This window comes from Dermochelys coriacea, chromosome 15 (genome assembly GCF_009764565.3).
Source record: "Dermochelys coriacea isolate rDerCor1 chromosome 15, rDerCor1.pri.v4, whole genome shotgun sequence".
Taxonomy (NCBI): domain Eukaryota; kingdom Metazoa; phylum Chordata; order Testudines; family Dermochelyidae; genus Dermochelys; species Dermochelys coriacea.
Window position 1 is genome coordinate 22,250,796 of NC_050082.1, and position 25,437 is coordinate 22,276,232.

At 43.3% G+C, this 25,437-nt stretch overlaps 1 protein-coding gene across 3 annotated transcripts in view; it reads right to left on the reverse strand.

The window, feature by feature from the left end:
- TMEM132C (transmembrane protein 132C) overlaps positions 1–25,437 on the reverse strand; it is a 301,428-nt gene that overhangs the window by 208,597 nt on the left and 67,394 nt on the right. For 2 of the 3 annotated variants that reach the window (XM_038373834.2, XM_043498134.1), the window contains exon 2: positions 36–924. The exons of the other annotated variant lie outside the window; for it this stretch is intronic. In XM_038373834.2, the coding sequence (XP_038229762.1) occupies positions 36–924 (889 nt within the window). The remainder of the gene's footprint in view (positions 1–35; positions 925–25,437) is intronic. 3 annotated transcript variants of the gene reach the window in all.

The following is a 25,437-nucleotide window of genomic DNA, read 5'->3' on the forward strand; positions in this document are numbered from 1 at the left end:
GACAGAGAAACAGAGGCAAAACCAACCTACCGTACCTCAGTACGAACTGTTCCACGGTGGAATTGTTAGCCAGAGTCACAAAGACATTCACAACTTCTCCTTGTTTGACCGGCTTCGATGGCAGCCAAATGACAACATTACCGTCCAGCCTCAGCTCTGTCAGCCGAGAACTCTCTGGGGCTCGATAGAGGTTCACAGAGCCAATCCTCTGCAAGCGGGACATGGTCTCGTCCATACCATCCTTCCCTGGCCGAATGGCATTCCCCTTCCTCACATCCTCAGTGGTGCACTCCCCGGTCTCATCCCCCGGCTGGATGGTGTAGTAAAGTTCCACAGGGCTCCCTTCTGACTGATCCGTCACTTTCTTGCGGCCGGCCACCACCGTTGGGGGGTTAAACCAGCTCGGCAAGAGTTCCAGCTCTGCCACGCACAATCCCAGATCCCCCTTCAGCCTGCAGCTGCCTCGGACTTCCCTCGTTTCGCGGAAGGCAAACACCCGCAGGCAAGGCAGCCTCTCTGTGGTACTGTAGTCATCCCAGTCCCTGCCCATAATGTAGAAAAGGATCTGGACTTTGGGCTTGCTCAGGTAAATTTTGTCGCTCATGATGCAGGATTTAAGTCTCCAGTTAAAAGTAAACTTGCTGGTGGATCCAAAAAAGTTTGAGGTTAACAGTAGGTCATGGGGCACCGCTTTTTCAGCGGAAAAAGGTCCATAGCTGGCATTTAATACAGGTGGCCTCTTGGCTTTGTATGGGAAAAAGGACTCCACCCGAGATTGCAAACTGGAGTTTCTCATGAAATCTTGATTGGCTTCTTTAAGAAAAAAGGAAGTTTCAGCACTGAAGATCCGATAGCTCACAGGTAGATAGGTTGGTAATGAAGAAAATCTCTGTATATTGTCCAAGACCCCTCGACAATCTGTCACTATTAATAATAATAATAAAAAAAGTTAGTAACCTGGAGCTTCATGGACTAGGCCAAAAGCAATGTACAGGTTCAAAATAAAAAGTTTCTCTTGACTCTAATGGAGCCATCTGCCACATTATTGTTCAATTAGTTATGATGGAAAAACTATTACAGTTAAACGCTGGATTCTTCTGTATGTCACATGCATGGCAGAAAATGTAGGCATTAATCCTGCCCGGTATTTTATACATTTCATTACATATACACAATATATTTATATATATACACACACACATACACACACACACACACACAGGTCTTCAGCATGATACATTTGTCTAGATTTAATTTAAATGCTGTACATCCACTAATTAATCCTCATAACATTCATCATTATCTCCAATTTATAGACGGGGAAACGGAAGCAGTACAATTCAGTGACTTTTGCCCAGGGCCACCAATGAAGTCTGTGTTGCAGCCAGGATTAAAAACAAAACAAAACAAAAAACACCCACGAGTTCCTGAACTACACTGCTTCCCAAACTGATTGCAATGTTTGTCATCAATGTGCCTTGTAAGGTTGCCATCCATCCTGTTTTCTGGGACAACCCGTTTCCTCAAGATGATCCCATATCCCAGACCCACTGCTTCTCCCCATCCATTTTCAGGGTTCACCATATGGCAGCACCGCACTGCAAAAATGCTTTTGACGCAATGTGATGAAGATACAGCAAAATATCAAGTTGAAATAGGATACACTGACATCACAGAAGAGGAGTTTGCTTCATTTGGAGAAACACATATTGAGAAAAAAAGAAAAGGACGACTTGTGGCACCTTAGAGACTAAAATTTATTTGAGCATAAGCTTTCGTGAGCTACAGCTCACTTCATCAGAAAGCATCTGAGGCTGCTACTCTGAAACATATTGAGAACTCTACCCTGGCCTAGATGGAAAAAGTGCAGCTAATTCTCCATGGCTGTTTAATTCCTGATCTGTTTGATGAGTCTCCAAACAAGATGTAAATTCCAGTGCAGGAATAGGTCTACTAGAAATCAGCCTGAAATCACCATTTCTTAAGAAAAACTTCCAAAAAATAATCAATGAGATTTTAGTCACTATCTGCCCGGTATCCGATTGGAACCGATAGCTTAGAAGTGAACAGCATTGTATTCCATTAGTAAGCCGCTGAGCTGTAGCTCACGAAAGTTTATGCTCTGATAAATTTTTAGTCTTTATGGTGCCACAAGTACTCCTTTTCTTTGAACCGCTAATGCTTATTATAGCCAAATCTCTGACATTCCTCCTTCAAGTGTCACAGACCCTGGAACTGCTGCTGTTACTGTATTTCTCAGATATCTCCACAGCTGGTATGTTTTTGGTCATTGTAGCTATGGTCACAGTTGGCAGCCAGTAGTGACAAATGGGCCTTCTAAAAACAAAGATCTCACGCCAACAAAATTCCTCCAGTAAGTAAAACATATTTTCACTGCCTGAGCCACTTGGCACTGAAGTCATCTCCCGCAGCAGACTTCTGAGGGATGTCAGGACATATTAGCACTACAGGTTAGTATTTGCTGGTCATACCTGTCACACTCCCCCGGCAAAGAGTTAAACTTTGTGAAATATCCGATGAAGTGAGCTGTAGCTCACGAAAGCTTATGCCCAAATAAATTTGTTAGTCTCTAAGGTGCCACAAGTACTCCTTTTCTTTTTGCGAATACAGACTAACACGGCTGCTACTCTGTCCACATATCTATTCAGGGGACACTATCATAGGGCCTAATCACATCAACTACACTATCAGAGGCTCGTTAGTAAGGTGTCACAAGCACTCCTTTTCTTTTTGCAGATACAGACCAACACAGCTGCTACTCTGAAACCTATCAATAAACTACTACATCTTTGCACAAGCCTTGAAGGCGACAAGAAAACAAAAACAAAAACACAAAAAGTTCATTCATAAATTGGTAGAGAGTCCTTTTCTTTCCCATCTACTCTACCTTCTTATAAACTTTTTTCTGCCTTTTTAGTCTCTGTTTAATCACAGCATGCCCAAGGCATTCAGTACATTGGTAAGTTCCACTCACCCATAGCTCTTGAAATCCTGCTAATCACTTTCACTGTAGGAACACTGGCTAGCAGATCAAAGTTAGTTTCTGTTCTACAGCCAAAGAGAGACTGCTCTACAGATTGCTTTTCAAAAGAAATGACAAACATTTCTCCCGCCTTCCTTCCACGCTCCAGAAACCTTGTTTCTGGGTCACTAATTCTAGCAGTATGAACAGCAAGGAGTCCTTGTGGCACCTTAGAGACTAACAAATTTATCTGGGCATAAGCTGTCGTGGGCTAGCATGGTTTGCACCTCTATAGTTTAAGGTTGTGCTGGTATGTCCTATTTTCAGGGCTACAGATGCATCATGCTAAAGACACCCCTGTGTGTGTAATATATGTATAGCTATAAAATCTCAACTCTCTAATGTATATGCACCCCGGTGTGTGAGATCTAGCACACACAAGAGTGTCGTGTCTATAACATCAGTAATAAAAACGGGTGCCAAGGTTCCGGCAGGCAGGGCCTCAGCTGAGCAATTTTTTTTTTTTAATCAAAATTTGATTTGGCTGTTTTAATAATTGTCAATTAGATGTCTATTGAGGCCAATAGTAGGTGATTTTTTTTTCTCACCAACAACCCTGCCTACTCACTCTACTTAGACGGACCAAAACTGCAAAAGGAATAGGACAGCTGATGGAAAGATGTACAGATTTGATAACTTGGACATTTCCCTCTGAGGCACATTGGGAGAGGCAAGGTGATTCAGTGGGGTGAGCACTGAGTTGAGAATCCAGAGACCAGAGTTCTAATCCCAGATGAGACTGTGATCAGCTGTGTGAAGGATAGCTCAGTGGTTTAAGCATTGAACTCACAAACCTGGGTTTAGCAGGCCAGTCTTTGAGGGGGTCATTTAGGGATCTGGGGCAAAAACTGGGGATTGGTCCTGCTTTGAGCAGGGGGTTGGACTAGATGACCTCCCGAGGTCCCTTCCAACCCTGATATTCTATGAGTTTGGGCAATTTGCTTCCCTCCTTCACCTCCAATCTATCTTGGCTGCTTAGACAGTAAGCTCTTTGGGGCAAGGAGTGTCTTTCACTACGTGTTTGTACAGTCCTAGTACAAGAGGGAATCAAAGCTGGTTGAAGTACCGTTGCAATACAAATAACAAACTGGTGTCAAAGTGGGTAGGTGCAGTTTTCAAACTTGATAGCTGATCTTGGATGCCCAGGAGCTGGGCACTCTGCTGTGATCAACCCTTTGGTTTAGAAGAGATGGGGGGCTGCTGACAGCATGTTTTCTAAGGGGGCCTCTTGCCTTTGGAATTCACATCCTTTCTCCAAACTATTCCAAATTTATTCAGCCTTCAGGACATGCTGCAAACCCTTGGGCTTTGAGACATACAGGAGTGGGAGAGGGGCTGATGTTCCTGGGGAAGGTGCAATATTCATAACTCGAGTCTACATTATTGTTGCTGTGGGAATTCAGAAGTGTTGCTGCACTTATTTCTTGGAACTGCCCACAGTGCCTGCTATCAAATCAAAGTTAGGTGTTTACACTAAAGCCACAGAGGGCCAAATCCTCAGCTGGTGTAAACAGAATCTTAGGACTGGAAGGGCCCTTGAGAGAACATCTAGACCAGTCCCCTGCACTGATGGCAGGACTCTATTATCAAGATCATCCCTGACAGGGATTTGTCCAACCTGCTCTTAAAAATTTCCAAAGACGGAGATTCCACAACCTGCTTAGGCAATTTGTTCTAGTGATTAACTACCTTTACAATTAAGAAATTTTTCCTAAGGTCCAACCTAAACTGCCCTTGCTGCAATTTAAGCCCATTGCTTCTTGTCCTATCCTCGGAGGTTAATGAAAAATTTTCCTCCCTTCTCCTTGTAACAGCCTTTTATGTACTTGAAGACTATTATGTCCCCTCTCAGTCTTCTCTTCTCCAGATTAAATAATCCCATTTTTTTCCCCCCAATCTTCCCTCATAGTTCATGTTTTCTAGACCTTTAATCATTTTTGTTGCTCTTCTCTGGACTTTCTCCAATTTTCCACATCTCTTTCCTGAAATGTGGCACCCAGAACTGGGCACAATACTCCAATTGAGGCCTAATCAGCACGGAGTAGAGCAGAAGAATTACTTCTCGTGTCTTGCTTACAACACTCCTGTTAATACATCCCAGAACGGTGTTTTCTTTTTTTGCAATAGTGTTACACTGTTGATTCATATTTAGCTTGTGATCCACTCTGACCCCCAGATCCCTTTCCACAGTACTCTTTCCTAGGCAGTCATTCCCCATTTTTATTAGAGCATAAGCTTTCGTGAGCTACAGCTCACTTCATCGGATGCATTTAGCTTATGCTCTAATAAATTTGTTAGTCTCTAAGGTGCCACAAGTACTCCTTTTCTTTTTGCGAATACAGACTAACACGGCTGCTACTCTGAAACCTGTCAATTCCCCATTTTGTATATTTGCAACTGATTGTTCCTTCCCAAGTGGAATACTTTGCATTTGTCCTTATTGAATTTCATCTTATTTACTTCGGACCATTTCTCCAGTTTGTCCAGATCATTTTGAATTTTAATCCTATCCTCCAAAGCACTTGCAACCCTTCCCAGCCTGGTATCATCTGCAAACTTTATAAGTGTACTCTCTATATCATAATCTAAATCACCGATGAAGATATTGAACAGAACTGGACCCAGAACTGATCCCTGAGGAACCCCACTCGATATGCCCTTTTAGCTTGACCGTGAACCACTAACAATGGTTTTCCAACCAGTTATGCACCCACCTTATAGTAGCTCCATCTCGGCTGCATTTCCCTAGTTTGTGTATGAGAAGGTCATGTGAGATAGTATCAAAAGCCTTACTAAAGTCAAGATATACCACATCAACCGCTTCCCCCCATTCACAAGGCTATCGGGTTGGTTTGACATGATTTGTTCTTGGCAAATCCATGCTCTTATCGCCATATGATCTTCCAGGTGTTTGTAGAGCTGCATCAGCTTCAAAGGCATTATAGCATTTTACCAGTTTATATCAGTTGAGGATTGGGCCCTAAAATCTTTACACTAGAGTCTCTGAATGGCCAACAGTCACTCCTAGGGACTTTGATATCTACTCAAGGTTCTCTCGTATAAGTCCTGATTCTGTAAGAAGATCCTTCCTTGTAGATTCTTACCCCCTTGTGGCGTTCCATCAAAGTCAAGACATATGAGAGAATCAGAGACATAATCAGGACACCAGATATGGCCTGGAGTTGGCTGAAATGGGTAGAACCTCCCTCTCTCCCCACCAAATACTTATGGAAGTTCCATCTAGGAAGTGAAACCTGTAACCAAGGTCCATGTCTGGAGGATTCTTCCAAGCAGTAGGCTCACTGTCCTTTTAGCATGCCTGTCTGCTAGTACTTTAATTATCTAGTAAAACCTAATTAAATGTTTTCATGTAATACATAATCAATATCAGTCACTTCAGCAAATGACTCCTGCTGACAAGTAGACAACTTCATTACAGTTCTACTGAGTGAGCATAATGTAAGCACATTGGCACCAGCAACCCCTGCAGGAGTGAATAACTTTGGAGAATAAGAAAGTTGCCTGGGACTTATGGGGGGAGGTGTGCGGGTGGGGGGCGGAATATAGCACAGACAGACAAGGTGGGTGAGGTAGTATCTTTTATTGGACCAACTTCTGCTAGTGAAGAAGACAAGCTTTCAAGCTACACAGAGCTCTTCTTCTCTGTTGGTCTCAAGTTGGTCTCAAGTTGCAGTGGGGGAGGTGGAGGTTGGAAATTAGGAAAAACTATTTCACTAAGAGGGTGGTAAAGCACTGGAATGGGTTACCTAGGGAGGTGCTGAAATCTCCATCCTTAGAGGTTGACTGGCTTGACAAAGCCCTGGCTGGGTTGATTTAGTTGGGGTTGGTCCTGCTTTGAGCAGATGGTTGGACTAGATAACTTCCTGAGGTCTCTTCCAACCCTAATCTTCTATGATTCTATGCTCCAGGGGCACAAAATGGGCGGAATCTCTATGGCCTTGCTCACACTCCCTTCACTCCAAATCAGTCACATGACTGAAGTGAGCAGGGTTTAGCCTGGTATCTAGTAACATGACCACCACAGCTCCCCATTTAAGAATCTCAGTCCCCAAAAACATAAAAAATAATAGTGTCAAAGTAAACAGCAAAGCTATCTGTACAGACTGGCGCACAGAAAAAGAAAAGAAAATGCTATGCTTTTATATTGTAGTCTAATGGTTTCCACCTTCTGTTCTGCCATACATAATAGAGTACTATAATTTTGTGCTGATAGCTGGACTGCCTTTTTGTTTTAATAGAAATTTCAAGCCTCTCCTACCTGATAAAAATCGGTTATAAACGTTCTCTTCACTTTGAATCCTAACCCTGTGAAGTTGCACATATAGACCATTATTTCAGAGGTTTTTTTCGTACTCTTCCATCTCTCCCCAATAACTTTCATGCCCTCAAACTTGCCTCTAGTATAACTGATCATCAACAGACTACATGTACTTTTTAGAGTGGCTGCTGATCAGACTCAGTCTCCTGTTCCTAAACTGATCAGAGAATCTATTCAACACGCTGGCTAGTTTTTCTGAATTTTATATTCTAATGCACGATTTAAATGAAGCATCCATTAAGTTCATGCTTTATTCTGCTTGAAAGAGTGATCACATTTTCATTTATTTGTTAGAAGGAGATTAGCATGAATACCCTAAAAGGAAAATTACCTTTTAGAGAATAATTAGGAATCAAGTTCATAATGACAGTTGGATGTGGTGGTCAGACGTCAGGGATGAATTTCTCAATATTAACCTACTCTTGCTCAACCATTAAGAGAAAAAGAGTTCTCACAAAGAGCTATGGAATAGAGGTCTGTCTTGAGACTTCAATAAGGCCTAGATACACAGTTTTCTGTACCCATGCGCTATGTTGGTGGAGGTGAGGGAAGTGATTTACAGCCCCTAATGTGGACACAGTTACATCAATATAAAGGTGCTCTATTTCCATATAGAAATAAACTATACTGGTATAAGCACACTATACCTGTATAAATGCACCCATATTAGGGAAGCTACATCACTTTCATAAGTATAAGTAAAGCAGTACACTTTTTGTGTATACAAGATCTAAATTTTGGATATCTCATCTAAAAAATTCCTTGAGAAAAAGGCTAAACCACCATGTCATTGGGATCAAATAAGCTAAGCTCACATTTGAAACAGGCCTTGTGGAACAGGGAAGGAAGCTGGAAGTTGGAGTAAGGGAGGAAACAGGTAAGGATCAATCCTGCATCTTTAGTTAGAGTATGGGACTTGCAAACAGGTGTCAGCACTTTGTGTGAGCCCTTTGCCCTCCCATATTACTAACTGGAAAGGGGCCTCAGCTAGGCATAGAGGGGCCCCAGAATGGAAACAGGAATCCCAAAATTGAAAATGTTGGGAACTACTGAGCTAAACAATTAGACAAAAGCAAAAATTAAAGCTTGCAAATCACTGCTCCCTTGTGTCTTTTTGTAACAGCCTCGTAACTTCTTCAATCCTGTTTCAGACATTTTCCTCTTGTACCATACACTACAGTAGGGTTTCATCTGATCACAAAACATGAATGTTTGATGCACATCATCGGCTCCAGTGTGACACCCAAGCTTAAAATTCCTATATTCTACCAATGTAGATTGCTGAAACTGGATCTCAAACCACGAACTCTGATCTAGATTCTTCTCTCTTGGATATCAAGGTAAGAATCAAACATGGAACTGAACCCCACGAACTGGCTTCAATGGAGCGGTCATAAAACTCTGATATTTTAAAAGCATCCTGCATGGAGGTAATTTTGAAATAACTTTCCCTTGGACAGGAAGTTACAGATTTGGATGCTGGGCGCGAGGGGATTGGCCAACCACCAAGCACACTTGCTGGCTGATGTTTAAAGTGCCACTGAGCCTTCAAAGAAAACATCTGCCTCTTCCCTCAGAGAGAGGAGGCCAATGAGAAGACTAAGGAATCCACCCTTGCCAAGGACTTCTCCTGAACCCTGCATGGCCCAGGCAATAGCAGATTTCATAATAATCCTCCCAGGGAGCAAATCACCTGGAATGAGGAGGAAAGAGGGAGAAACGGCCATCTTCTCTCTGCTTCCACACCAATCCGCAAGCTGAGCTGGGGCACTGAAAATAGCAGCCTATGCCTCCCCTCATAGATGGTGCAGAGCACACCACTCTGTATTGGCCAAGCCAACCCAAGAGTCTTGTGGCACTAACTCCCCTGACTCTCTGTACTGCCTCTGCCTCCCAGCATGGCCCCCCCAAAGAACAGTCCACCTGTGGCACTCGGCACTGTCCCCACCTGCATCCACTCCCCCACCCCACCCCCACCACACACACACACACACACACACACACCCTCTCCCCTGATGCACCACACTGCCCCTGCACCACTCCCTCTCGCCTGGCGCTCTGCACTGTCATCCCCTGCCCCCCATGGTACCCCATACTGCCAGTGCCCTGTCCCCCATCCCCAGCCCACTTCTCGCACTGCAGATCACACAGTCTAGACCTAAAAAGACACATTAAGGGGAAAAAAGCTGAGAAGATATTTTTAAATCCACAAAGCTGGTCTCTTCCCCTCTAAAGGTCAGTGGCTACATTTCCTTGCTCCTTTCCCACTATTCTGCTACAGAAGGCAGCATATTTAATGGCTGTAGAAGGTATGGAACTCTCAGAAATCTTCCTTTTACAACTAGAACTCAGCAAATACTGCAGAAAGTGCCTGTAAATATTCACACTGATTTCATAATGACCCTAATTGTTCTCCCATCCCTTGTGTGTTCACTTTCTGGAAACGTTAGGCAGGAGGTCAGACTTGATGATCTAATGGCCTCTCTGGCCCTAAAAAAAAAAAAAAAACACACTATGAAAATTCAAGGAAAGGGAACTGGAAAAGTTGCATGACAGGCCATTTCTACAAGTCAGATTTTCAGTTCACACATTTATATGCACCAGAAGTGCTTTCATATCCAGCCAGGGAACAGAAACCTCAACCAACATGACTTACTTGACCAGTCACATCCTTGTGACAAAATGTTTGCAACTAGTTCCTACAGTTAAAAAGAAAGGTGAAAACAAATCTGTCAGATCATTCATATATTGAATACATTTGGGGAAAACTGCAATCCATTTACGCACATCACATAGGCAGAAAGAGAGGACCATTTTGTCACATAAATGATTGATCGCAAATTGTTTGCTCAGCTCTATTAAGAATCCTGACTTCAGGAAACTGGGAACCAAAGTCCTGTGATGAGGATATATTAGTAATGGTTCCCTATCTGGTATCAAAATCTCATACCCTACATTCATGCATGTGACTGCAGATACTCTTGGCAACTAATAGGACCTTTTATTTTTTTAAAGCGGAGATGTAGCTTGAACCTTACTTAATCTTGTTTGCCTGGAGTCACTGATGCTACAACAAGGGATGGCAGGAGATAGCACATCTAGATATTTTCAAACACATTTCATATTTTATTAAAATAGTCTGAAAATTAATTAACTTTCTTTGTTCAATATGTAGCATTTCACCTGCTTTGAAATGAAAATTGCAAGGACATTGATGAATGGGGGGTTGTGTAATTTCACCAGACTTCCCCCCAAAATTCCTGCATCCTTTGGGGAAATTATCTTGTGTGACTTATTAAAGCCAAACTCAACATTGAACATCAGCAGATATTCATGGGCTGCTCCCCTGAACAACTGTACAAAGAGGAAGTACTTTTTCCTCTTCTCTTCTTTTCCAGCAGAAGAAAAGAGAGCAATCACAGAATGGCGAGCAGATATGTCTAGGGATGTAAAAGAAGGTAGATCAGAAGTTTCTGTTCGCCCTATCTCTTAACACAAGAACAAGGACTTTCAATGAAATTAAAAGGTGGGAAATTCAAAACTGAAAGGGAATTCACACAATGTGCAGTTAAACAGTGGAACTCATTGCCACCGGAAGTCATTGCGGCCAAGAATTTAACAAGATTTTTAAAAAGGGATTGAACATTTATACTGATACCAAGAATATCCAGAGTAGTTGTAAATAATGACAACAACATTTTTAGAAGGAATATTAAATCTCATTTTGAGGGTTAAGCCAAGCTCTAGCTATGGGAGATCAGGATGAGACCTAACATAGGGGGACAGATTATCCCACATCTGCTCGTGGAGTTCATACACCCTCTTTTGAAGCATAGGATACCAATTATTGTCAGAGGATAATGAACTAAATGGACCTTGGGTAGAACTATTCCAGAGGCTAGTGGTACTGATTCCTGTGCGCTAAATCAAGACCACTGACTTTATTTATTTTTAATATAAATATGGTTATTAGATTACTTAAAGTTTTTCCCTAGTGCAAAGGAGGGTCTTTAGTGCCTAATTCAGAAATAAAGTCAAATACTTATAGAATTAGAAAAGTGAACACCATAAATTGATTTTGTGTCATTTCATGACAGACCACACACTGCAATTTATGTTTAGTTATATGGTTATATCTGCCTGTCCTTTTGACTATGGAAATTAGCAGTGCCCTTTCATTTGCAAACCTGCCTTCTCCTGCTCATTCTTGCAACTGATGCATATGTCAACCAAAGACTGCATCTGACATTCAGGAGTGAAATCTATAAACTGTTTTTCAGATTGGTTGATGACCTTAAAAGCGTATGCACAATCATGTATGTGCAAAGGTCAATGAAAGTTACAAAAAATTGCTCCCATTCTTAATGCTGACATTATGGCATGTCTGCTTTGGTAAGGCCATCAGACTTACACTACCTACCTCATTGTTTAAATGAAAAGATTGTTAACTGAAATTCCAATATCAGATGCAAAGGGCTTTGTTACCAGATGAGCTTTGAAAAAGCTAAGTTCTAGGTCAGGCATCATTCACACAACTTCCTTCCTCCTGCCACTAGATGTAAAATGTCTTTATATGACATTTACCTATTGTAAATCGCTCTTAAGACATTTGGTTCCAGTGAGGCCTGCCTTGTTGTGGTAAACTTCACGGCTCCTGAGGAAACCCAAAGCAACAACTGATTTGGTCTGATGCTTACAATGAGGGAGAGGGAGTTGGCACACCTCAGTTCTATTCTTGATTCTGACAATGACTCACTGTGACTGACCACAAGCAACTTCTCTGCAACTCAGTTTACCTGCCTAGAAAATAAGAATAGAAACAGCTAGTCAATGAAGCCTCACTGGTAATCTTTGTAAATAACTTTGACCCAGATTTTTAAAAGTATTTAAAAAGAGGCAGATGAATGCCCAGGGGGATTTTCAAAAGCAGACAGGACCCTAACTCCCATTGAAACCAATGGGTGTTAGGCTTCTAGCTTTATCTTCAGGCACCTAAATACCTTTAAAAATCTGTCCCTTTGAGATCATCAGCTGAAAAATTTAATATAAAAAGGTAAAGCACTTATTTTTAAAAGCCTGCAAAAATGCACCACTGTGGGTCAGAAACTGAGAAGAAAGAAGGATCTGGGATCAAGATTTCATAAAGTAATTAGTGATATGGGATGCCTCAAGCCCAGGGTGTCCCACCTGAGACATCTTGAAGGGGCCTGACTTTCAAAGGATGCCAGTTAGCCCTGTCTGAAAGTCAGGCCAATCCAAATGAAGACACACAAAATCACTAATCACATTTTAAAACCTTGGCCAAGGTTTCATGCTTTGCTCTAATATACAAAAAGCTCACAGTTTGAATACATATTATGGTTATTAAGGTATTGTAAATGGGAACATATACATTACAACCATGGGAACAAATAGCTCTGCCCTGGACAATATGCCAATTCTTCTAGCCACATCCTTCTCTCTACCTCTCTGTAAATAGCACGGTCCTTTCTTCAGCTGCTCTAGTCACTGCTCTGTTCAGACACTGAATTGTTTTATACATAGTCCACGTTTAACATGAGACTGGAGCCTAGATCCTGAAGTGTGTAACTTTGCTGTGCATCCTCCACTGCCAGACTTCAGTGGGAGTTGAGGGTGCTAAGAACATGGCAGGAGACACTCAGAACCTCACAGGCTTGAGCCCTAGAAGAACAGAAGACAAGAAACTATATCCAATTAATGAAATGCAATGTTTTTCCCTACTGTTCCCTATTCACACACATACTTTTTCAAAGAGTACATTTTCAGAAGCTAATTTGTAATAATTTCTCCAGAATCTTCTATAAAAAGACCACAGACCCTTGCAATACTGAGCTAAGAAGAGCAGTAGCAGCAGATCATTAGTACAGTAGTTTCAGGACCCTAGTGCTTAGACTGATGAGCTACTTTTAGGTCCTTAACGTTCCAGGATTGCTACACTGATGCTATGGATTTTTGTTTACCCACTTGGGTGTTTTTTCATGTTCTAATTGACTACATGTCAGCCTACCTTAAGTGCAAGCAGCGGAGCAAACCTCTTTCCAGGGTAACAGCTCCATCTCCTTGTCAGCACTTTCCCCAGGCCCATCATCAGAATGAAAAGTTTACAGAGATACCACATATCAGTTCTGTTGGTTACGTGGTTTGGATTAGTGGCAGTTTTAAACAACTGCATTCAATAATCCTTTCGGCTTCCCATTGCTTTGTCTATGGTATCATAGGAGACATTCTGAATATCAGATCAAAAAAAGTTTGATGAGCAAAAAAGCAACTCTGCCACCCCTCCCAATATCTGTCATAGCATCACACATTTAACTATACCTTAATTTAGGCTCAGACTCTGCAAACATCACACCTTGTAGTTAATGCTTCCAGGATTAGACCCTAAGGGTATGTCTACACTGCAATAAAATAAAATAAATAATAAACCTACGGCATCAAGACTCAGAGCCTAGGTCAACTGACTCAAGCTCGCAGGGCTTGGGCTGCGGGGCTAAAAATTGCAGAGTAGACATTTGGGCTCTGGGACCTTGGTCCCTTGTGGGCCCGGGATCTACACTGCAATTTTTAGCCCCAGCCCTGCGAGCCGGAGCCAGCTGACCCAAGCCAGCCACAACCAAGCCATGGGTCTTTCATTGCCATGTAGAAGTACCCTTAGACTATAAACTCTTAGGAGCAGGAACCAAAGGCTTGTTTCTCTGTTGCCTTACTTATGCATCATTTACACCCATGCAATGCAAAGTTGGTGTAAATCATGCCATTCTGATTTGGTAGAATCTACCACTCACTCTGATTGAGCGCAAAGGATTCTTAGTGCAACGGCTCCCTTTCTTTTACTGCTCTATGAAACACTGAGGGCCAAATCCTTGGCTGGTGTCAATGAGCACAACTCCACAGATTTAAATGGAGTTCCATCCATTTGCACTCGGAGCAAACCTGAGCCGACATCTATTTAGGGTGTAGTATAGATAAGAATCTATATTTCGGAGATCCGATTCCAAATTCAAAGCTGCAATTCCAATCAGTCTCATGATGGTAACAGAGTATTGTAAATGCAATATTAACCAGTTCAAAACATGAACTCTTGAATAGACAGGAATAATAAAGGAATAAAAATATCATACATACAAGTGTTTTTCCCCAGGATGGATTGCAAACTGCTTTACAAAGTGAAATACAAACTGTCTCCAGGGTCCACTTCCCTCACAGCTGAAGTGCAGCCACAGGTGGCACATGGCAATTATTTAACAACCTACCACAATATACAGCAGTTCAGGACAAGAGTGAAAGAATAATTTTATTCAGTACAGCAGGGGTGGGCTTTTTGGGCTACAGATAGGAATTTGGCTGGGACACTAGGGACCTGGACACTTACTCACGGAAATATACGACGGGATCTTTTGAAGACCACAAGTGCTCAGTATCTTGATTTTACATCTCCTGAAAGATGGCAGCCCCACCAGCACAATGCCCCCTAGTACCGTACTGGAGCACTGGTTCACAAATGCCTTAGATGGGAGAGTGCCACCTACTATATCACAACACGACTTGCTGCAGCACTCTGGTATACTTTGGAGGCCTTCCCTTCCATATTGTCCGAGCCTGCTTGGCTTGTAAGGGCTGGCAGGATAGCAGAACAAGTAGGTATGGCTGTTGGCCAAATACAGAGCACAGTGAGGAAGCCTGAAATAAGCCTGACAAACAGAGGCTATTTGGAGTTAACAATGGAGGCAGAAGAACCTTAGATCAGGGTAGTGGGTGACCTTATTCCTCCCTGGAATCACATCAGCCCATGAAAAAAAAAGAAATATATATTATATATATATATACACACACATACATATATATACACATACACACATATATATATACACATACACACACACACACACACACACAGGAAATTTTGGGTCTGAGCCAGCAGCTTCCTAAGTGGTCACCACTGTTGTTGTAGCTGTGTTAGTCCCAAGATATTAGAGACACAAGATGGGTGAGGTATTATCTTTTATTAGACCAGCTTCTGAGCATGGAAGGTACAAGCTTTTGAGCTTACATACAGGCCCAAAACTGAAAAAGAGTTCTGTGTAAACTTGATAGCTTGTCTCTTTCACCAATAGAGGTTGGTCCAATAAAAGATATTACCTCACCCACCTTGTCTCTCTATTTAAGTGTCTGTTTGGGTTTCCTTACCACATTGGGGGGTGCCGGGGGGGGGGGGGAGGATTCACTCAGTGAGATTTAGAGACTGATGCTCAGCTGTTAAATCAATATAGGTTCACTGAAGTTATCAGAGTAATGCTGATCTCCACCAGCTGAGGACCAGATATTCATATGGAAATTTCATTTGACAGGAAAGAGAAATTGTTCTCCCTCTTCTGCCCCCATCCGCCTCCCGCTCAGAGCCCTTTGGAACCTGAGGTGCCAAACACACAACATTTTAGTATCTACACATAACCTAGGCCTCTTAAATCCAAATTCCATGGATAGGTCCCCGTTTCTCACCTCTGACCTAAATACAATGGGATTTAGGAGGAGGTCAAGACAGACATGAAGCTGGGGGTGGCCTTGCCTGGAGGGGAAATGGCCTCAGCAACACAGGTAACCCGCAAATAACTCATCATTGGGCAAGAGGCGGGATTTCCACACCGAACTGGTGGCAGGAGAGCCTCATAAAACAGACATCTGGAAATCAGTGTGGAAAAGCACCTTTCTTAGGGTTAATTAACAGTGAAGGTTAAAGCACGGGGGCAGGTCCACCACAGCACAGCTGAGAGCCGTCTCCAAGCTGATGTCATCCAAAGGATGACCTCGTTGACGTGACCACACTTAGAACCACTTTACCCGCAGCTGCTAAACAATCATCTTTTTTTAATTGAAAAGGCCTCATCAGTGGGTGAATCACTGTTGAAATCTGCCCTGGTGCCAGGGAGAGACCAGTGTAAGAATTAGAAATGAGCACAAAACTGCAAAACTACTCAGCAGGCATTCCTAAAACACTCATCTCAGCAGCAGAGACTAGTACCTCAAGCATCTGAGCCAGCGACAGTCAGAGATCTCACTGTGTGAGGGGCTACCGCTAATCACGGGATTTCCAGGAACAGCCCATCTCTGCTGTGGAAACATTGCCCAGAAGCGATACTCCTGAGCATGTCAGCGGACCTGGCGCCGTACTGCCAAATCTGTGAATTCACTGTAGACAGGTACTTGCCCTCCAAGCTCAGACATCCGACATGAAATATTGTTGTTATTGGCAGAACACTGGGGGCTGGGAAGGCATGATAGGAAAGATGCAGAGGTGTCCTGCATGCCTCCAAAAAGCCTGAAGCCACCGACTCTCTTGGGTCGGTGTAAAACAGAAGCTCATACTTTTATATTTCAGGGGGAAAAGTTTCTCACCCTTTTTCTTGTAGTAATAGCCTTGGCTATATCAGACCGATTGCTAATGCTGAAAGGAATAAGCTACTGAACTCCATTTCTGCAGCAGGAGCCTTAAGTATGTGTGCGCATTGGAGGGTGGGGAACAAGATATAAAAGTGCACGTGCGCGCGTGCACACTTTTGATGTAAAAAGAGAGTGATACGTGAGCTGCATCCTCAAGAATCATCTCAGTGCTCCTCTAGCATATTTAAGCCCCCCTTGACAAAGGGGTGTGACAATGATGGACAGGCGTCTGTTATGCTGTGTATTGGGAGTGACATAACATTGGGCTGCTCCAAAAATGCTAGTGCCAACTCTGAAAGAGAGAAAGTGCCACAAACCAGAAAGAAAGAAGAAAAAGAAAGGGAGGGGGGGAAGCCACCAGCAGGCCCCTATGCAAAGCAGTGAAACTTAGCACTGCTATAAATCAAATCAATTGTTATATTGAGAAAGGACACTAACTTCCCCAACTTCCTCCCCTTTATGCCCCAGCAACAGGTCTTCTCCCAAACTCATTCAGCTGTGGATGAGGGAACTTAGCCGCCTGTGCCACAGATATGTTGTTCCAACAGGTGCAGCCCTTAAAGGTAGAATTAATTTTTCCCTTTTTCTTGGCAAGTGTTTCTGGATCCTCGGGGAAATTAATGAGCACATACCGAATACGTTTACATAATATCACCCCAGGATTTATCCTATGCAATGTCAGAAGTACTTTTAATCTCTCCTCTGAGGGCCAGGGAAGCACGGGGGGGCATGTCAACGCAACCTGCTCTCCATACCGGCAGCATGAGGATCACGACTGTATTGATGGCTTTAATGCACCGGGTGAGCATACTGGCTCAGGTGACAAAGGAACCCGAAAAAGAGGAAGGGGTTATGGATGAGTAAGACCCATTGAACTGATTGGAAGTGTGGAAGGGCTCCACTGCCAGTGGGATACCTGCAAGTACAAGGCATGCTCAGGGTTCTTGGGGCTCTAAAACCCTAGCTCTGAAATTAGTGTTCCTCTCCCACAGCTAGCCCCTATGCTTGTGTGCATGGTCAACTTGGCTTGTAAAATTTTGCTGTGCTGTAATATGATACCCATATTCTCTGATAGTGATTGTCAGCCTACAGAAAAATCCTAAAACGAAACAAAAAAAAACCAACACCCCATAATACCTTTGTCTCCAGGCAAACAGGCAGAAAACCCCTCTAGTTGCTCTTAGAGGGTAAAAAACTTCTTCAGGTCTGTGAGACTGGTGAATTTCCCTGCAGGAGGTTAACTACCCTACCTTTAGGTAGAGAAAACTCTAGCTCACAAAAGACACTTCCCTTTTGTCTCTGCTCTGGCCCCAAAGCGGGGGGGGGGGGGGGGGGGACACACCTCTAACTGCTTTCAGCTTAAAACCTGCTTTCCAGCAGCCCAAAGGAAAAAAAAAATATTTCCTTTTCAAATTTGTGCTTCTGGTTCAAAAAAATCAAATCTCAAATTTGATCTCAAAATGATTTCAAGTAATCCCACCACTCTGCCACCATGTCAGGGTTCCTTCCCCACTCTGAACTCTAGGGTACAGATGTGGGGACCTGCATGAAAACCTCCTAAGCTTACTTTTACTAGCTTAGGCTAAAACTTCCCCAAGGTACAAGCTATTTTACCTTTTGCCCTTGGACTTTATCGCTGCCACCACCAAACATCTAACAGGTATATCACTGGGAAAGAGCCAGTTTGGAAATGTCTTCCCCCCCCCAAATCCTCCTAAACCTTACACCCCCTTTTCCTGGGGAAGGTTTGATAAAAATCCTCACCAATTTGCATAGGTGAACACAGACCCAAACCCTTGGATCTTAAGAACAATGAAAAAGCATTCAGATTCTTAAAAGAAGAATTTTAATAGAAGGAAAAAGAATCACCCCTGTAAAATCAGGATGGTAAATACCTTACAGGGTAATCAGATTCAAAACAGAGAATCCCTCTAGGCAAAATCTTAAGTTACAAAAAGACAAAGACAAAAAATAGAATCTACATTCCATTCAGCACAGCTTATTTTCTCAGCCATTTAAAGAAAACAGAATCTAACGCATATCTAGCTAGATTACTTACTAAGTTCTAAGACTCTGTTCCTGTTCTGTCCCCGGCAAAAGCATCACCCAGACAGAGACAGACAGACAGAGCGAGCGAGCTTTGTTTCTCCCTCTCCCCAGCTTTTGAAAGTATCTCATCTCCTCATTGGTCATTTTGGTCAGGTGCCAGAGAGATTATCCTAGCTTCTTAACCCTTTACAGGTGAAAGGGTTTTTCCTCTGGCCAGGAGGGATTTTAAAGGTGTTTACCCTTCCCTTTATATTTATGACACACCCCTAAAACCTCATTCCCTGGCATCTTTCTCAGATCTCTATATGCCGTAGGATTTTTATATAGCACCAATCACCCTAGGATCTAAGCTGTTCCTAGGTCAATTAAACCTCCACGGTGAAGTCCCTAGCAGACTTCAGATCCATACTTTGATCTCTGCTCTCAGTTTCTCCTCTACCCTAGATCCCCTGAAAACTCAGGTTTGGTGAACTTTTTTGCAAGCTCTGAGTCACTTATAACACAGACTATAGTGAACTTTAGTGTGCACAACTAAGTGAAATATACATGCTTGCATATACACACACTCTCTATGTGGAGTGTATTTTCATTGCAGAGCCAAGCCCTGACCTAATTCCCAGCACTTTTGCCTCTCATCCTGTCTGAGTGAATAGTGGGTCAAATACCTCCTCCTTGGTGTAACCCCAGAGGTCAATGAAGTTACACCAGGCAGGAATTTGGTCCAAAGCAACTGTCCCTGGCAGTGGGGATCAAGACAATACCATGTCAGCTGCAATTAAGGATGCCGGTTGCTTCTGAGGGCAGGCAGAAACAATGAAAGCCCTTGTGCTGGAAGAGGGTTAAGATAATACTCACTGACGCCTCCACTTCTGCAGCTTTATCTCCTTCATTTGGTTAAATTATTAATACAAGCAAATCTATTAATAGTTATGCTGGGCATAATTCAAACATTGCTCAGGATACAATGCTTATCTTGCATCTCCCAGTCACAGTGCTTCCCTCTATTAGACTAGCCAATTAAAGCAGAAGGGTGCAAGTCTCATTAAACAGGTCTTGCACGTTCAAAATCCAAAACTTTTATGGGAATCATTTTTCCTTCTAGTAAATGCGCTTATAAAACCCATACTGCCCAACGTCCTGGAGCAACACTCTTGTAAACGGTTTTGGTTTGTAGTTGCATTTGGACTGTAGTACTGTCTATTTTTCACCTGTTAGGAGGCTATTTAAACCTGGCCGAGCTCCAATTTAGGTACAGCAGACATTTAGCTACCCAGGAGCTCCATTCACTGCCGGCTGCAATAAACCTGACATGCTGCAACTTGAGCAGGCAATTCTGATAGCTGCTGGAGACACTCATTCAAAACAGAGGGGAGAGAGGACCAGAGTACATTTAGAAAAAAGAAAAGGAGTACTTGTGGCACCTTAGAGACTAACAAATTTATTAGAGCATAAGCTTTCGTGAGCTACAGCTCACTTCATCGGATGCATTTGGTGGAAAAAACAGAGGAGAGATTTATATACACACACACAGAGAACATGAAACAATGGGTTTATCATACACACTGTAAGGAGAGTGATCACTTAAGATAAGCCATCACCAACAGCAGGGGGGGGAAAGGAGGAAAACCTTTCATGGTGACAAGCAGGTAGGCTAATTGCAGCAGTTAACAAGAATATCAGAGGAACAGTGGGGGGTGGGGTGGGAGGGAGAAATACCATGGGGAAATAGTTTTACTTTGTGTAATGACTCATCCATTCCCAGTCTCTATTCAAGCCTAAATTAATTGTATCCAGTTTGCAAATTAATTCCAATTCAGCAGTCTCTCGTTGGAGTCTGTTTTTGAAGCTTTTTTGTTGAAGTATAGCCACTCTTAGGTCTGTGATCGAGTGACCAGAGAGATTGAAGTGTTCTCCAACTGGTTTTTGAATGTTATCATTCTTGACGTCTGATTTGTGTCCATTCATTCTTTTACGTAGAGACTGTCCAGTTTGGCCAATGTACATGGCAGAGGGGCATTGCTGGCACATGATGGCATATAGCACATTGGTAGATGCGCAGGTGAACGAGCCTCTGATAGTGTGGCTGATGTGATTAGGCCCTATGATGGTATCCCCTGAATAGATATGTGGACAGAGTTGGCAACGGGCTTTGTTGCAAGGATAGGTTCCTGGGTTAGTGGTTCTGTTGTGTGGTGTGTGCTTGCTGGTGAGTATTTGCTTCAGATTGGGGGGCTGTCTGTAAGCAAGGACTGGTCTGTCTCCCAAGATCTGAGAGAGCGATGGCTCGTCCTTCAGGATAGGTTGTAGATCCTTGATGATGCGTTGGAGAGGTTTTAGTTGGGGGCTGAAGGTGATGGCTAGTGGCGTTCTGTTGTTTTCTTTGTTGGGCCTGTCCTGTAGTAGGTGACTTCTGGGTACTCTTCTGGCTCCGTCAATCTGTTTCTTCACTTCAGCAGGTGGGTATTGTAGTTGTAGGAATGCATGATAGAGATCTTGTAGGTGTTTGTCTCTGTCTGAGGGGTTGGAGCAAATGCGGTTATATCGTAGCGCTTGGCTGTAGACAATGGATCGAGTGGTATGATCTGGATGAAAGCTAGAGGCATGTAGGTAGGAATAGCGGTCAGTAGGTTTCCGATATAGGGTGGTGTTTATGTGACCATCGCTTATTAGCACCGTAGTGTCCAGGAAGTGGATCTCTTGTGTGGACTGGTCCAGGCTGAGGTTGATGGTGGGATGGAAACTGTTGAAATCATGGTGGAATTCCTCAAGAGCTTCTTTTCCATGGGTCCAGATGATGAAGATGTCATCAATGTAGCGCAAGTAGAGTAGGGGCATTAGGGGACGAGAGCTGAGGAAGCGTTGTTCTAAGTCAGCCATAAAAATGTTGGCATACTGTGGGGCCATGCGGGTACCCATCGCAGTGCCGCTGATTTGAAGGTATACATTGTCCCCAAATGTGAAATAGTTATGGGTCAGGACAAAGTCACAAAGTTCTGCCACCAGGTTAGTCGTGACAGTATCGGGGATACTGTTCCTGACGGCTTGTAGTCCATCTTTGTGTGGAATGTTGGTGTAGAGGGCTTCTACATCCATAGTGGCTAGGATGGTGTTTTTAGAAAGATCACCAATGGACTGTAGTTTCCTCAGGAAATCGGTGGTGTCTCGAAGATAGCTGGGAGTGCTGGTAACGAAGGGCCTGAGGAGGGAGTCTACATAGCCAGACAATCCTGCTGTCAGGGTGCCAATGCCTGAGATGATGGGGCGTCCAGGATTTCCAGGTTTATGGATCTTGGGTAGCAGATAGAATATCCCAGGTCGGGTTTCTAGGGGTGTGTCTGTGCGGATTTGTTCTTGTGCTTTTTCAGGGAGTTTCTTGAGCAAATGCTGTAGTTTCTTTTGGTAACTCTCAGTGGGATCAGAGGGTAATGGCTTGTAGAAAGTGGTGTTGGAGAGCTGCCTAGTAGTCTCTTGTTCATACTCCGACCTATTCATGATGACGACAGCACCTCCTTTGTCAGCCTTTTTGATTAGGATGTCAGAGTTGTTTCTGAGGCTGTGGATGGCACTGTGTTCTGCATGGCTGAGGTTATGGGGTAAGCGATGCTGCTTTTCCACAATTTCAGCTCGTGCACGTCGGCGGAAGCAGTCTATGTAGAAATCCAGGCTGCTGTTTCGACCTTCAGGAGGAGTCCACCCAGAATCCTTCTTTTTGTAGTGTTGGCAGGAAGGTCTCTGTGGGTTAATATGTTGGTCAGAGGTGTGTTGGAAATATTCCTTGAGTCTGAGACGTCGAAAATAGGATTCTAGGTCACCACAGAACTGTATCATGTTCGTGGGGGTGGAGGGGCAAAAGGAGAGGCCCCGAGATAGGACAGATTCTTCCGCTGGGCTAAGAGTATAGTTGGATAGATTAACAATATTGCTGGGTGGGTTACAGGAACCATTGTTGTGGCCCCTTGTGGCACTAACCCAGGAACCTATCCTTGCAACAAAGCCCGTTGCCAACTCTGTCCACATATCTATTCAGGGGATACCATCATAGGGCCTAATCACATCAGCCACACTATCAGAGGCTCGTTCACCTGCGCATCTACCAATGTGATATATGCCATCATGTGCCAGCAATGCCCCTCTGCCATGTACATTGGCCAAACTGGACAGTCTCTACGTAAAAGAATGAATGGACACAAATCAGACGTCAAGAATTATAACATTCAAAAACCAGTTGGAGAACACTTCAATCTCTCTGGTCACTCGATCACAGACCTAAGAGTGGCTATACTTCAACAAAAAAGCTTCAAAAACAGACTCCAACGAGAGACTGCTGAATTGGAATTAATTTGCAAACTGGATACAATTAACTTAGGCTTGAATAGAGACTGGGAATGGATGAGTCATTACACAAAGTAAAACTATTTCCCCATGGTATTTCTCCCTCCCACCCCACCCCCCACTGTTCCTCTGATATTCTTGTTAACTGCTGGAATTAGCCTACCTGCTTGTCACCATGAAAGGTTTTCCTCCTTTCCCCCCCCTGCTGTTGGTGATGGCTTATCTTAAGTGATCACTCTCCTTACAGTGTGTATGATAAACCCATTGTTTCATGTTCTCTGTGTGTGTGTGTATATAAATCTCTCCTCTGTTTTTTCCACCAAATGCATCCGATGAAGTGAGCTGTAGCTCACGAAAGCTTATGCTCTAATAAATTTGTTAGTCTCTAAGGTGCCACAAGTACTCCTTTTCTTTTTGCGAATACAGACTAACACGGCTGCTACTCTGAAACCAGTACATTTAGAGATACTATAAATACCGAGCTGCTTCCTGTGAAAACCGAGGACTGGTGCATGTGCCCTACAACCAGAGACAGCATAAGGGTCTGTTTGCATTACACTGAGTCCCCCTAAATTAATCCCATATTTGTGCAGTTTTGCATTCAATGCAGTAGCATGGAATCACCCTGCCAATGGTGGAGATGGCCCTTAAGAAAATGGATAATGTACAACTCCTGCCTGGGGGCTGTATCGGATGAGCAGTGACCGAGAGGAAGGTCACTACACGCTAGTCTTAAAGGGAAGACCCGTAATACGGGGCAATCCTCAAAGGCCAGCCAGATTTCCAGTCTGATAGCTGTGCCAAGTATTCCTTTAATCCTTTATTTACCCATAAATCTGCCACTCTGTTCGGCAGGCTTTTACTGGTATTGGGTTTCAGCTTTCGGGTTTCGGCTTTAAGTGTACAATGTGTGGCCCTAATGAGAAACTCAATCTGTTAATGGGCAGACCTTCTCCACAGGACCAGGACTTGGCAACAGGAGTCAGTCCCTGAACTTTCACCTTCCACTTGGCAGCATACCAGACTAACTCAACATCTCTGGGCTGGCTTACATTATCAGCTCGTTATTAACATACATCATAGCCAAATCTCTTTTATATGCACCCAGCAAACAGGAAACTACACAAGGGGAGGGCTCCTCATTTTTGTCTGACTCTGGAGCTCATAAAAATGGCCTAATTAGAACCAGCGATGGTGCGGTGGGGCATTGTGCAGATTTTCCTGCATGTTCTTTGCCTAGTCACCTTAGTCCTGACTTAGAAGAACATGAGGGATTGTCAGCTGTATTGTACCAAATGCTGTAGTGGTTCTGTGGCAGTCTATAGTACTTATGCAGCCCCATTACTGTATTTTAGAGCCTCACCATTTTTAATGTGTTTATCTTCACCACACCTCTATGAGGTAGGACAGTACATTTTACAGATGGGGAACGGAAGTCCAGAATGGCTAACTGTCTTGCCTAACATCACACAGGAAGCCTGTAGCAGAAAAGGAAATTGAAACTGGTTTTCCTGAGTCACAGGCTAGAGCCTTAGACCATTCTTCTCCCCCCTGCCATGTGGATTCCTCTCAAGGGAAGTAGAGCTGTGGGAATGCTTACCAGTTGGTTTCAAAATGGATTGATGAATATTTTAGGTCAACCTCTTTGCGTGGATTCACAATTCTGAGTTCAATCAAATCCCCTTTTCTCCATGGTAAAATCTCACTGCAACGTTGTAAGGTAAATTCAGGTTTGATGGGGTTGTGCATGCTCACATGAGTTTAGTGAGCTCAGTGGCCATATTGGACAAAATCCATGCGACTTATCCTTGTGATCTTTTTCTAAAAAAGAGGGTCCAAGCTTGAAAGAAACCGAGGAATAGCAGCCACAAGTAACTTTTGGATGTTCAACAAAGTTCATAGCCAGCTTTGATGGAAATGTTGCCTCCCTGAAGAGCATTCATGTGAACCAGTTGTGGTCAGCAAATGCATGTCAAACACACACTAATGAAGTCGTATTTGAAGACATCTGAGGTTGAGCAAAAAGCATATCACCCCTCTAGTAAGGTAAGACTAGGACATATTTTCACTCTTAACCTAAGGCAGGACTTGCATACAAGTTTCCAGAGCTAAGGAGTTTATGCAGGAATCTACTGACACCACTAGAGTTCCTTGGAAGTTATCTGAATTACTTAACTTTGATTATGTTTTCATCCATGTAATCAGAAGGTTTGTT